We start from the raw sequence: 14,082 nt of genomic DNA on the forward strand, positions 1-14,082 counted from the left end.
TGTGCTTTTACCAGTGTTTGTTTGTTTGTTTGTTTGTTTGTTTGTTTTTTTTTTACAGTTTTTAAAGAAATGTTTTATTTATTTTTGAGAGAGAAAGAGAATATTCACAAGTAGGGCAGGGGCAGAGAGAGAGGGGGGAACAGGGGATCTGAAGCGGGCTCTGTGCTGACAGCAGTGAGTCCGATGCTGAGCTTGAACCAGCACAGACTGTGTGATCATGACCTGAGCCGAAGTCTGATGCTTAACACGGAGCCACCCAGGTGCCCCCCCCGCAGTTTCCATTTCACTGACAGCACCGGCACTGGGGCTGTCGGTGAGCTATTACTTGTTGAATTACGGCTTCCACATTCGCCTCCACAGGAGTCACACTATTACTCTTGGACTCATTACTTAACAGGACAGCCTCTTCGACTAGAAAAGAACTGTTGCCTTTTATAATTAGTCATTTACATTTCCCGTCCTTGGGGAAGAATCTTTCAATTCTGAGAACTGGTTGGTGGCACAGGGAGTGATGGGATTGCCAGGGAGAGGGACCGTGTTGTCCCGGAACATGTAAGAGAGAAGGCGAGAAGTGTGTCCGAGAAAGTGATGGCCCCAGGGGCTGCGGCGCACGCTGTCCCTTAGATGCAACCATTGTGCACCAGCTGTTGGCGGGAAGGCCAGCGAGGATAAGAGGGACAGACATATCTCGGGAAAGCAGAGCGGGTGCGGGGAGCCCTCGGAGAGCTTCGTGCTCCAAGAAGGACAGGGGCCCACGGCTGGCTTGGAGGGTGGCCCAGGATCCTTCGAAATGAGCGGCGACCGCCAGAGCCGGGGACGGCCAGAGGCCTGGGGACACTGTTCTTTCCCAGCTAAGCTCAATGGAAACGCAAGAAGCAAGGGGCTGGTCCGAGGCCTAGAAAGGTGGCTGAGAGGAAGCCTGTTCACTTGGCCCTGGTTTGGATTCATCTTTGCCTGGAAGGACGGAGAGGCGGCCCCGTGTCAGCCCCGTGGCCAGAAGAATGAAGACAAGGCCCCAGGTCCACGTAGCCGTGTCCCTGTCTCCAACACTAGGTGACTCATGCTCTGTGGTGGGAGAATCTTTGGAGATGTGATTTTCGAGCCCTCGTCGATAAAACTGAGAATTCTTGGCAACATTCTAGAAAGGTTTATTAAACAGAGAAGAGTGTGTTGGTTACTGAGCTGCAGCAGAAAATTCATTAAGGATGAGTCATTGAGCAGCAAACAATTTAGAAATGAAAATTAAAAAAAAATTCGATTCACGGTAGCATTGAAAAATACGAGATCCATGTTGTTGCCGGAATGGCTAGTTCATTCCTTTTAATTACCAAGCAGTGTGTCACCTGCGAGTAGGTCACAGCTGGTCGTCGGCCCACCTTTCGTGCAAAGTCGAGGCTTTTTCTGGGCCTCTGGTTGATGCAGACGAACCTTCTGTGGACATTTGTGCACACATCTTGTGCCCTGCGCTTCGTGTCCCCTGGGTCAGTGCCCAGGGGTGGACTTGGCGGGTCATGTGGTGGGGGAGTATTTAGAACCTGGGATGGGGCACTGCTGTCCCGCACATCCAGCAGCAGCACTGCCCTTCCCCAGCTGCTCTGCGTGTGCTGGAGGGCAGTCTTCTGTGAAGTTACGTACGTGTTTGGGGCACCTGGCTGCCTCTGTCAGGGGAGCATGCGACTCTTGATCCTGGGTTCAAGCCCCACATTGGCTGTAGAGATTGCTTAAAAATAATCGCTTCTCGGCCTTTTGGCTAAGATCAAGTGGAGATTGCTTAAAAATAAAATCTTAAAAAAATTCCTTTTTAAAGAAGATATGTACATGTACGTATGGAGAGTGGGGGGGGAGGTGAGAGTGCGTATGTGTGTGTGGGGGGAGAAGTGGAGGAACATGTCCCCCAGGTTTGTGGTCGATCACTCCATTTTTTTGAAAACGGGTTTTCATGAGCAGAAAAATGTAATTTTGGTGAAATTGAATTTATCCTTTTTCCCCTCTTTGGTAATTGTTTTCTTTGTTTTCGTAACTAAAAACCCTTCCCTACTCCCAGGATGCAGGGCATGCTCCTAGGTTTTTCTTCTAGAAGCTTTATAAGTTTTGGTTTGACTTGGAGGTTGATCATCTACCTTGACTTAATTTTTCTGCATGGTGTGAGGAAGGCCTCCCAGTTCATTTTTAAAATCTGGCTTTCCTAGTTTCTTAGTTAACATAGCACATTTGTTGAAAATAGTTTCCTTTCTTCCCCAAAATAGATTGCTTTGGTACCTTTTCTGAAAAGCAAAGGATTGTATAAGTGGGTGTCTATTTTTGGACACTCTTTTCTGTTCCGTTGTTCTGTTTAATGGATGTTTATGCCAGTACCTGCTGTCTTCATGATTGTGGCTCTGCTCAAAGTCCAGTAGAGAAAGTCCTCTGAGTTTGTTCTTTTTAAAACAAGTCGCCATGCGTATTTTTGCTCCTTTACATTTTAATATAAAGTTTATCGTTAGCCATTTCCTACCAAGAAAGCCTTTGGAAAAGCAATAGGAGCTGGGGCTTGAATGGGATTGTGTTGAGTCTGTTTGTCAGTTTTCCCAGAATCAGTCGTACTAACTGTAATAAGTCTTTTAACGTAGACATTTTAAAATTTATCCTCACAAACATTTTGTAGTTTTCAGTGTATTTTGTTAAATTTATTTCTAAATAGTTTGGGAGTTTTTGATGCTACTTCCGATGGTATAGCTTTGTCTGTCAGTTTGGTTTTTCAGTTTTCACTGCTCATCTATACAAATACAATTGATTTTGTAAGCCGACACCCTTTTCTAGCTCGTGTTGTTGCATAACAAGTTGCTGCAAATTTCCTGACTCGGAGGGGCTAACTTAGTATGGCCGCGGACTCTTCTGGTCAGGATTTCAGGTGGGGCAGGCCGTGTGGTGCTTCCCGTGTGCCAGTGTCTGGAGTCTCAGGCAGGGAGACTTGAAAGTGGGCACATGTTGATGCCTAGGGCCCACAGTCACCTACAGTCTCACGTGTGAGTACCTGGTACCGGGGCTGGGGGTTGCGGGGAGGGGCTCTAAGACCAGGACTGGAGAGTGGCTGCCAACCCCCGGCCTCTCCCTGAGAGTCACCAGCCTCACGGCATGGTGGCCTTGGGACACTCGGACTTCTTACAACATGGCGCAGGGCTGCCGGTAAGACCCCCGGCACACGCGACGGAAGGTGTGTTTGCGGCTGAGCGTCTGCAGTCACACGGTGTCGCTGCTTCTGTATTCTTGGTTGAAGCAGTCACACGTCTTCGCAGATTCAAAGAAGGGGAAATGGGGCTCCATCTCTCGGTACAGGAGTGGCACGGCCAGAGTGAGAGCGCGTCGGAGAGGAGGGAGGTGGTGTCGGGCCGCTGCGGAAACTGTAACGTGGTGCACCTTTCTGGTGATCGTGGCTAAATTTAAATTCACTTCGTCGTTCTAGGAGCTTTTGGCCGATGCCTTAGGCATGTCTGTGCACAGGGTTGCGTCGCCTGCAGATGAAGAGAGTTTACTTCTCTCTCTACAACGTCCATGGCTTTTGTTTCCTTTCTTGCCTTACTGCGTTGTCAGCGTCGTCAAGTGATGAGAGCGGACGTTTTCACGGCCTTCCGGATACTGGTGGGGACAGTGGAGCATCCCGGCTCTCAGCACCAAGTGTGATGGCGGCTGCTGGCTTTTTGTTGAGGCCTTTTTTTGGGTGGTTGCTGACAGTGCCGATTCCACAGACAAGGAGTCTATATTGCTAATAAGCACGCTGGTCTGTTGGAGGAATACTGGTGTGTGATGGTGTAAGAGGTGAGGATGGGGTTCGTAAGATCTGAGAGACCAGGACAACAGAGTATATGTAGTTTGCTCTTCTCAGCCTTTTAAAGTATGAATTGGTATTTTGTCAAATGCTTTTTCTTCTCTTGAGGTGATCATGTGATTTATTTTGTTTATTCTGTTACTGTAATAAAGGACCTTAATTATTTTTCAATTGTTAAGCTGACCTGCATTTCTGAGATAAACCCCAGTTTGTCATATTAGCATTTTTCTATGCCTCTAGATTTTCTTTGCTAATATGTATTTGCAGATTTTCATATCCCTGTTCTCAAGGAATATTATCTTCCACTTTCTTTCCCTCTAATGTCTTTTTCTTTTTTAAATTAAATTTTATTTTTTTATTAACAAAATTTTTTAATGTTTTATTTATTTTTGAAGGGGAGAGAGAGAGAGAGAGAGAGAGTGAGTTTGAGTGGGGGAGGGGCAGAGAGAGACTCCAAAGCAGGCTCCAGGCTCCGAGCTGTCAGCACAGAGCCTGATACAGGGCTTGAATTCAGGAACTGTGAGATCATGACCTGAGCTGAAGTTGGACACTTAGCAACTGAGCCACCCAGGTGCCCCCCTTTAAAAATTTTTTTTTTAATATTTTATTTTTATTTTTTAAAAAATGTTTTATTTTTGAGAGAGAGACAGAGACAGAGACAAAGCACGTGAGCAGGGGAGGGGCAGAGAGAGAGGGAGACAGAGGATCCGAAGTGGGCTCTTGCACTGAAAGAGGTGAGCCCATGTGGGGCTTGAACTCACAAACTACAGGTCATGACCGACTGAGCCACCCAGGCTGCCCATCTTTTTCTTTTTTAGCATTAGGGAAATGGTGGCCTGATAAAGGGCTCTTATAATTGCTGGAAGAGTTTGTGTAACATTCAACAGTGAAGCCATCTTGGCCTGGAACTTTCTTTGTGGGCAAATTTTAACTATAAATTCAACTTCTGGCTCTAGGTATAGATCCAGATTTTCTATTTGTTTTCTTGTCAGGTTTGAAAATTTGTGTCTGTCAAGGAATTTGGTCATTTTATTTATTTATTTTTTGTTAAAATTTTTTTTTAATGTTTGTTTATTTTTGGAGAGGGGGGAGGGAGGGAGGGAGAGGGAGAGGAGCAGAGAGAGAGAGAGAGAGAGGGAGACACAGAATCTGAAACAGGCTCCAGGCTCTGAGCTGTCAGCACAGAGCCCGACATAGGGCTCCAACATGGGACTGGCAAGATCATGACCTAGGCTGAAGTCGGAGGCTTAACCGACAGAGCCACCCAGGCGCCCCGGAATTTGGTCATTTTAAAGAAGTTTTCTAATTTCTTGGCATATTGTCATTTATAATACTTCTTAATTCTTTTAAAATTAAAAAATAATATTTTTATTTTATTTTTGAGAGAGAGAGAAAGAGCACGAGCAGGGGAGGGACAGAGAGGGAGGGAGACACAGAATCCGAAGCAGCTCCAGGCTCTGAGCTGTCAGCACAGAGCCTGACGCGGGGCTCAAACCCACCAACCGCGAGATCATGACCTGAGCCGAAGTCTGATGCTTAACCAACTGAGCCCCCCAGGCGCCCCATGCTTCTTAATTCTTTTAACGTGTAGAGGAATTATAGCGATATCTTTCATCCCTAAAATTGGCAGTTAACTTTACTGACACGAGCTCTGAGACTGTCACCTGGCGTGTCTTGGAGATGTTTCACGTGTCCTTGGAGAGAACGTGTGCTCTGCGGTGTTGGGGGAAGTTTCTGTACGTGTCAGTTGGGCAGGTTGGTTGGTAGTGTTAGTCCTGTCCTCTCTGCTTTTACTGGTTTTCTGTCTACTTATTCTGTCAGCTACTTAGTGAAGACTTTGGAAATTTTTAACTTCAGTGGTTGATTTGTCTCTTTTTTTTAGTTTGGTCTGGTTTTGCTTCACATTATTTGAATCTCATTTGTTAGATGCACACACGTAGAATTAGGTTTTAGATTTTCTTGATGAATTTATATTTCTTATTTTTGTTTAAAAAAATTTTTTAATGTTTATTTTTGAGAGAGAGTGCGCATGTGAGCGAGCTTGCGCACTAGTGGGGGAGGGGCAGAGAGAGAGGGAGACACAATCTGAAGAAACAGGCTCCAGGCTCTGAACTCTCAGCACAGGACCCGACGTGGGGTTGAAACTCAGGAACGGTGAAATCATGACCTAGGCTGAAGTGGATGCTTAACTAACTGAGCCACCCAGGCACCCCTACGTATTGTGTTTTAAAAATGTTTTTATTTATTTTTGAGAGAGAAAGCGTAATTGTGTACATGCGCGCGTGCACACACACACACACACACACAAACACACACGAGTTGGGGAGGGGCAGACAGAAGGGGACAGAGGATCTGAAGTGGTCTCCGCCCTGGCAGCAGAGCACCCGGTGCAGGACTTGAACTCAAGAACCATGAGATCCTGACCTGAGCTGAAGTCGGACACTTAACTGACTGAGCCCCCAGGCGCCCCTGTGTTTGTTTATGGTTATGAAATATTCCTCATTGTGTCTGGTTATGTTCCCTGCTCTGGAGTCCAGTTCCTCTGATATTAATACAGCCATTCCACCTTCCTTTGTAATAGTCTCCCTGGATCTTTTTTACCCCTTCGCTTGAAATCTATTGGTATCTTCTTGGGTAAAGTGCATTTCTTGTACGTTACTTACAGTTGGATTTGCTTTATCTTTTTAAGTGTGTTCAGTTCACATACATTCATATAATGTTTCCAGTGCAGTTATTTGCATGGTTGGTGTGTAGGCTGCCACTCTATTTATTTTGTTTTCATTTTTCTTATTTCCTTTTTTCTACCTTTTTCTGGATGAGTTGAGTGGTTTTAAAGATTAGTGGACTTAAAAAAACTAATGGACTTTATGTTTTAGAGCAGCTTCAGGTGTATAGAAACAGCAGGCAGAAAGTGTGGTTCCTGTATGGTCACCGGGTCCTGACGGACGCGGCTTCTCCTGGAATTAACATCTTGCATTAGTACGATGTGTCTGATACACCTGGGAAGCCACTGCTGATTTATTATTATTAGCTGAAGTCCAGAGCTTCCATCCGGGTTCTCTCCTGGCAGTGAACATTCTGTGGCTTTGGACAAACGTATAATGCCATGTATCCACCATCACGGTGTCACATCGAGCCGTGTCTGTGCCTGAAACCCCCTGCGCCCCAGCCCTGCAGCCTCTCTTCTTGTCAGACCCTTGACGACCTCTGCCCTTTCTACAGGGATGACTCATTAGTATCGCCCAGTGCCTTGTGGAGGGGCCATTCCTCCCCATTTGCAGATGAGAAAACAGGAGATCAGAGCAGTTAAGCTCGCAGGAACCGAGGGGGCGTTGGCCTCACATACTGTGACGACACTCCTCCGCCTGAGTGTGGTCTCCCGTGCGTGGCACCCCGTCCTCTTCCTTCTTCGCTCTTCGCGGAGCCTGTAACGGAGACACGGAAGGCGTAGGTCTCCACGGCGCCTCTCAGCTTGGGGACAGCTAATGTGATCGATGACATAATCAAGACTCAGCGTGAATTCAGCTGCTGAGCGCCACCCGAGAACCAGTCAGGTGAACGAGCTCATAGCAGTCGATGAAAAGCTCCCTGTTCAAGTTCAAAAACCCAGCCAGTCATACAGGTCGTTGAAAGCAGTTTGGGTAATTTGGGTCACCCGCGTCCTCAGTGAGGAGCCCTGGTCGTCGTTGGCCTGGATCGGGGCGCTGGTCCCCTTTGCCCCCTGTTGCTGTGCACCTCGCAGCCACCGGCGTCTTCCCAGGTGCAGATGTGGTCACCACGGCGCCTCCCCGTCTCCGGGTCACTCACTTCATTCCCCAGCTCTGCTCTCACGTGGCCTCCCAGCCTTGCCCCGGCCTCCCCGCTGCCCCCCAGATGTACTGACCCTCAGTCCCTTCCTGGGAGGTGCCCTGCTCTCGGCCGCTAACAGGACCGTCCTGTGCCCTGCTCCCTTCTTTCTGCATCTCTGCTCAGGCCTCAGGTTGTCGTCAGTGTGGCCTCCAGGTGAGGCTCCCGGTCCTCGGATGGCAGGCGGGGATCCCTGGGCCACAGTGAGCCGTCCGTACGCACTTGTGTGGCCCCTGTGATGGACATTTGCTTAACTCTTCTCCCTGTGAACAGAAGGGCCCATTCTGCTCCCCGACTGTGTTAGGGTACCCGAAGACCGCCCCGAGGTTCAGTGCCTCCCAGGACTCAGTACGCAGTGCTCAGGGCCAGGCTTTTTTCCAGGGCAGGCATGCGGAGCAGAGCCCGCCACGCAGGGCGAGGCCCGGAGGAAAGCAGGCGTGAGCTTCCCGTGGCCCCTCCCTGCTGGAGGTCAGCGCCCCCGGCAGCGAGTCCTGACAATAGGTGTGACATGTCCACCAGGCGGCTTGTCAGGGACCCCGTGCCCGGATTCTGTGGAGAACTTGTCACCCGGACACCCTCTGCCTGGCACCTCCCAGAATTCCACATTTCGGAAGGAGTTCAGCATAAGCTGCACTGTCTGTTGAGGTGCCCTGAGCCTGCCTGCCTTGTTAGGGAATGACGGGCACACTGCGGAAACCCGGGGCTTTAGGCACCAGCCGAGGGAGGCCGTCCTGGCACACAAGCCTGCCTGAGGACGGCAGTCCCATCTCTGCCGGGACTCGGCATGTCGCCTGGCCCACGGGAGGTCCCTGGGCGATGAGGGAGCACACAGTCCAACACCGTGGCACCACGTATCGGACGCTGCATGCCTTGCGGTAACTGCGGGGACATCCCGGTGGGCGCGCGCTGAGCGAGGCTGCGGCTGCCTCACTTGTGGTCTCACCTGTGTGCTGCCAGGACCCCCGTGGGACACTTTGTCCAGGGCTGTGCCAGATGGCCTGGGGGCGCCCGCGAGAGGTGAAGGCCACACAAGTCTTTCAGGCCCTTGTCTGGGGAAAGGGCTTGCTGACTTGTTCCGGAAGCAGGTCTGGGGCGCAGGTACAGAGGTGTGAGGAGGTTTCAGCATAAGAAAGAAGTGGCCTTTGGGAGGCGGGCCAGGAGGGGTCTCTGGTCCCGGGCACAGCGCCCGGCAGGCGCAGGCAGGTCCCTAGTGCCCCCCGTGCCTCAGTAGGCGGGTGCCTGGCTCCTTCCAGCTGAGCCCCTGAGGATTTAATTCTCAGCTCTTCTCTGAACTGCCCCTTCGGAACACGTTACTCCACTTTCCTCCTGAAGAGCCCAGGAAGTGCTGTTTGCTGTCGCCGGAGCGCGAGCTGGGAAGGTAGCAGGTGTGAGGCCCGTCGTGTGGGCTTCGATGGTTTCCTGCAAACGCAGACTTGACCTCCTGGAAAACCCTCCCTAAGGGGTCACTGTAGTCCTTAGATCTTCCTTCCTCCGGCCAGTAGGTTTGTGGGTTGTATTCTTTCTGAAGGACATAAAATCAAATCTCAATTTGAAAGGGTATGAATGTTTACTTTTTGTGAAGGGAATGGTATTTTTCCTGTTAGTATTTCTGTAAATATGTAATATCTTCACAGCTTCATCCAGCAGGTGTGTCTGCACCAAGTGTGTGTGCGGATGCTTGTTGGGGCCGGTGCTGGGGGGATAAGGGGGGTCCTGGCCTCGAGCAAGTGGAACCTGCGGTCTGATCCCAGGCGCCGCTCTGGCGAGGTCTGGGGGGCCGCAGGCACCCCCTGGGAGGGCGTGAGCACCGCGTGCCTCCCGGAAGGCTGTTGCTGGGGTTACGTTCCCCTCCCTGTGCACCTTGTCCTTGGCCTCTGGGCCCTTCCGCTGGTCGCTGGCCCTGAGCTCCATCTTGTCCTCTGGTCGGAGCCTGTCTGAGGGCCTGTCTCCTCTGCCTGTGACCCAAATCCAGAATACCAAGGCCACACCCTGCCCATCAATCATTTCTGGTCCTTTCAAAATACAGATTTTTTTTTTTTTTTAATTTCAAAGGCTCTCAGGTGTTCTTCTCTTCACATTGTTTGGATTTCCAAGAAAACCTGTCTTCCCTACCTGGGTTTTGAACAAATTGAGAAATAAAACAAAATAGTGGCAGATGGAGACTGAAGAATAACTTTATTTCTTCTAAATGAGAATCTTGAAATCCTATTTCAGTGTGAGAGCCAAATAAACTGGCTGAGTGAATCCCCGGATTACTCAGGCTTACCCACCCCGTCGGAGCCAGTGCCGGGGCAGGGCAGAGCCTGCCCGGGGCGCCGAGTGGAGAGCTTTCCTGGGGAGCAGCCTTTCTGGGGCATTAGCTGGCTCTGAGCCGTGGAAGGAGGGCTGAGCCCACAGGCTGTCTGCTCTGCTGGGCTTAGCGTTGAGAAGTTGCCTCTTTGTGGCGAGTGTCCTGGGGACAGAGAAGGTGCAGGGCCCGCGCCAGCTGAATCCCTTCGGGGGGGAGGGGGAGAGGGGAGGCCCAGGGCCCACGAGGACGGGCCAGTTTGGAGGAGGGGGAGGCCCTTGGCCGAGGACGGGCCAGCTCACAGTGAAGCCCCTGCATCTTTGACTGTTCTCCTGGGTCCCCTGGGGGAGGGTGTTAGAATGTGTCCTTGATGGCTCTGGAATTTGTTAGCACTGAGCATTCATGAAATAATCTGCTAGGCTTCAGAGTCTGCAGTTTCTTCCTCATCCTGAATCACATCCAGGTGTCTCGTTCGACCCGGCTCATCAGAAATTCTGCCTTGCAGTGAAATGATAGTGTATAAACTTCCAATGAGGCAGTACGCTCCAAATTTCAATATAAATCTCCTTCTGTTACCCAGTTTCCAGGGAGAAATTAAGCCTCAGAGGCTAACCCTTGCAAGCTCAAGTCCAAGCCCCAAATTTCTCTTCCCTATTAAAGTTCAGATACATTACAGCTCACGGTTTGTCCTTACCGTGTGCTGCTGTGTTGGGTGCACGGCTCCTTCAGGCCAGGAGTCCCTGCCTGGCCTCGCCTCTCCAGCGCTCGGGGTTTGGCAGGACGTGCAGGCCTGTCGCCAGATCTGGGGGACGGTCATGCCGGGTCCCCGTGAGGCCCCCCGCGGGGGCGCCCATGTTTCGTGCCCCGCTGTCGCTCCAGGTGCGGTCAGTGCACACAGCTCTTCTTGGTCTTGGCCTTGCAGAGATGCCCAGCTTGGAGCCCAGAGCCTGTCACTCGGAATCCACTTGGGGGAATCGCCTGGTGAGAGGTCGGGGCCGACTCTGCCTGTTTTCCATGACTGTGGAAAAAATCCCCTGTGCCCTGTAGGCAGAGAGAGCGTGAGCAGGGAGAGGGGCAGAGGGAGAGAATGAGAATCCCAGTGTGGGGCTGGAACTCAGGACCCTGGGATCATGACCTCAGGCGAAATCAAGAGTCAGACACTTAACCAGCTGAGTCCCGAGGCGCNTCCTCCAAACCTCCCGTCTCCTCTTCCTGTTGTTGCCGTAACAAATCACCGCAGGCCTAGTGGCTGAAAACAGCACGATTATTTATTACCTCGCGGTTCTAGGGGCCCGGCTTCTGATGCGTGTCTCTTGGGGCGGAATCTAGGTGTGGGCCAGGCTGCATCGTTCGCGGAGGCTCCAGGGAGAACTCAGAAGCTTGCCCTTGACTCCGGCCCTTCCTCCGCCTTCAGAGCTGCCACGGCGGCTCGAGCCCTGCTCACGCTCCCGAGCTCTCCTCCCCTTCTACTTGCCAGGGCCCTGGGACCAGCGGGCCCCGTGCAGTCCGGAGAGTTCCTCGCGGTCAGCGGGTCTACACCTCCGTGCCCGGCTCCGGGCTTAGGCCGGGGCCTCTTCGGGGCTGCCTGCCTCGCGTGTGTGACCCCGTGCGAGCGCCCACGCCTGCGGGAGCCCCCGGCTCTTCTGAGGGTGACTGGAGGCGGGCTGGGGCCCCGTCCGTGTTTCTCGCGTCCCTGGTGCCTTGGACCCTCCGGCGTCTCCCCCGACCCGGTTTCCTGGTCAGGAAGGCAGCATTATTCTCATGTATAGATGGCAACACGGGAGGCAGGGCCGCGCGGCTGCTGAGAGGCGGAGCGGGGCCCCCTCTCCAGGCCTGTCTGACTGCGGCCTTGTCCCGCTCGATGCCTTTACTCGCTCTCCCGCCTTTGTTTGCCACCCCCTTCACCCAGCCTCACTGACCGCGGCCGCCAGCTCACGCTTTGCCCTGCAGCAGCCGTGTCGTTGGCCGTGGACCGTGGGCATGACGCCGGCCCCGCCGGCACCGGCCCAGTCACCGTTCCGCATCTGCTCTTCAGCGACACCGCGTCCGAGCTGCCCATGCACCGGCCAGGCAGCGGCTCCTAGCACGCGCTTCTCAGTGAGCCTGTGTGTTCACTTAAAAAAAATTGTTTTTAACAGTTATTTATTTATTTTTGAGAGAGAGAGAGAGAGAGAGAGAGAGAGCGAGCGAGCAGGGGAGGGGCAGAGAGAGGGAGACACAGAATCCGAAGCAGCTCCAGGCTCTGAGCTGTCAGCACAGAGCCCGATGTGGGGTTCGAACCCAGGAGCTGTGAGATCATGACCTGAGCCGAAGTCGGACGCTCAACCGACTGAGCCACCCAGGTGCCCCCAAAGTAAACACCTGCACTTACATAAAGAGATGCTCCAGTAAGTACCCCCCCGAGTGGGCGCACTCACCCTCTGACCTCAGGAAGGGCTGGACCCAACCTCAGACCGGATTGCGCTGCGTGTTGGTGGTGGGACGCGCCTGATATGTGACGTGTGGGTCCAGCTGGGGAACTCGTCCTGCTGCTGAGCTGCTCACCTTTGTTCCGCTGCTGTTTCCTCCTTTGGAGCGTGTGTTTTATTTTCTACCCATATGATACCCATTGTCGTCTTTCCCTTAGGACAACTACACCTTTGCCCAGCCTGGGATTCAGATGAAGGTGAAGATGTTGGAAGAGCTGGTGAGCCGGATTGACGGTAAGCCCGCTGCCCGAGCACCCACCTCCCTGAGGGCCGCCGGGGAGGAGGTGGCGTGAGGCTCGGGGCCCGGCCTGGGCGATGCCGCCCTCACTCAGCCCGTGGGCCCTGGCCTCCCCAGGGCGGGGCCGGACACCTTCGGGGCCAGCTGCTGGAGCCGGAGCCGCTCCCTTCCTGCGATGAAGGCGACATCATCAGAATTCAGCGCAGGCACTTTGCTGGGAATAGTGCGTGCCAGTAGCAGGCAGATCTCACTCCTTATGAAGCCCGATGATTGTCATAATCTGGGCGACAGCACTGTTGTTTATGGCTGTCTTCTGGCACTCTGTTCCCTGCTTGGTGCATCATTCTGCGATCAAGGACGCTGGCGTAATTTCTCCACAGAATCCAATTAATTACCGACTCTGCAAGTAACATCTTTAATATTATAGAAAAATTACAGTGTGTGCTCGGCCGTTTTAGATTATGTTTTCATATTTAAGTGGGGGCTTTGAAATACTTTTTACCTTCATTCTTAGGATAATTTCCCCTATGATGTGCTGAGTGTCACACGGCAGGAGCAGACTTTAATTAAATGGAGGCTGGGAGATAATGCCTGCCTGTTTCGAGCATATTCTCCTGATAGTCTGGTACACGGATGAGCAGAGTGTTAGCAAAGCGATACCAACAGAAACAGGCGTGGACTTGTGGCACTGGCCGCCCAGCGGGGAGGTACGGAGCGGGCAGTGCTCTTTTGTAAAGAGCCTCACACGAGCTGGGCAGGTGATCTCACTGACTGTGTAGGGAAAGCATACTTTGCTCAGGATGTGACGGGTGGTGTGCGTTTCCACGCTGTCACCGCGTCGCTGTGTGTGCTCTGCCGCTCCCTGTGCTGGCCCACTCGCTGGAGAAAGCCGGACAGTGATCATCTCCCCCCGAAAGGCACTTGGTTTGCGGGGTTGTTGGAGGACGTTATAAAATGGAGTCATACAAATTATAAACTCCGTTCTATTCCATGATCGAATCTGATTTTCGACAGTGGATCTAATGGTTATTACCTGGTTTCCATACGATGAAGTCTTTTCACAGTTCTTCCAATAATACTGCATTTGACTCAGTATATTTAGCTACTTTGCAACCTGTCTGTTCTAAATACTGTTTCCTGCTTCCGTAACTGCAGTTACTATTTTTTAAAATATAATTTGTCAAGTTGGCTTCAGTACAATACCCTTTGCTCATCCCAACAAGTGCCCTCCTCCATGCCCGTCACCTCCCTTCCCCTCTCCCCAACCCCCATCAACCCTCAGTTTGTTCTCAGTCTTTAAGAATCTCTTCTGGTTTGCCTCCCTCCCTTTCTGTAACTTTTACCCCTTCCCCTCCCCCATGGTCTTCTGTTAAGTTTCTCAAGTTCCACATACGACTGAAAACATACGGTATCTGCCCTTCTCTGCCGACTTATTTCA

The 14,082-nt window shown here is 51.8% G+C and overlaps 1 protein-coding gene across 1 annotated transcript in view; it reads left to right on the forward strand.

The window, feature by feature from the left end:
- TBC1D22A (TBC1 domain family member 22A) overlaps nt 1-14,082 on the forward strand; it is a 213,395-nt gene that overhangs the window by 173,483 nt on the left and 25,830 nt on the right. The window contains exon 10 of the mRNA XM_077757903.1: nt 12,565-12,640. Coding sequence (XP_077614029.1) covers nt 12,565-12,640 — 76 coding nt within the window. The remainder of the gene's footprint in view (nt 1-12,564; nt 12,641-14,082) is intronic.

The sequence above is a fragment of the Crocuta crocuta genome, unplaced genomic scaffold (genome assembly GCF_008692635.1).
Source record: "Crocuta crocuta isolate KB4526 unplaced genomic scaffold, BGI_CrCroc_1.0 scaffold143, whole genome shotgun sequence".
Classification (NCBI taxonomy): domain Eukaryota; kingdom Metazoa; phylum Chordata; class Mammalia; order Carnivora; family Hyaenidae; genus Crocuta; species Crocuta crocuta.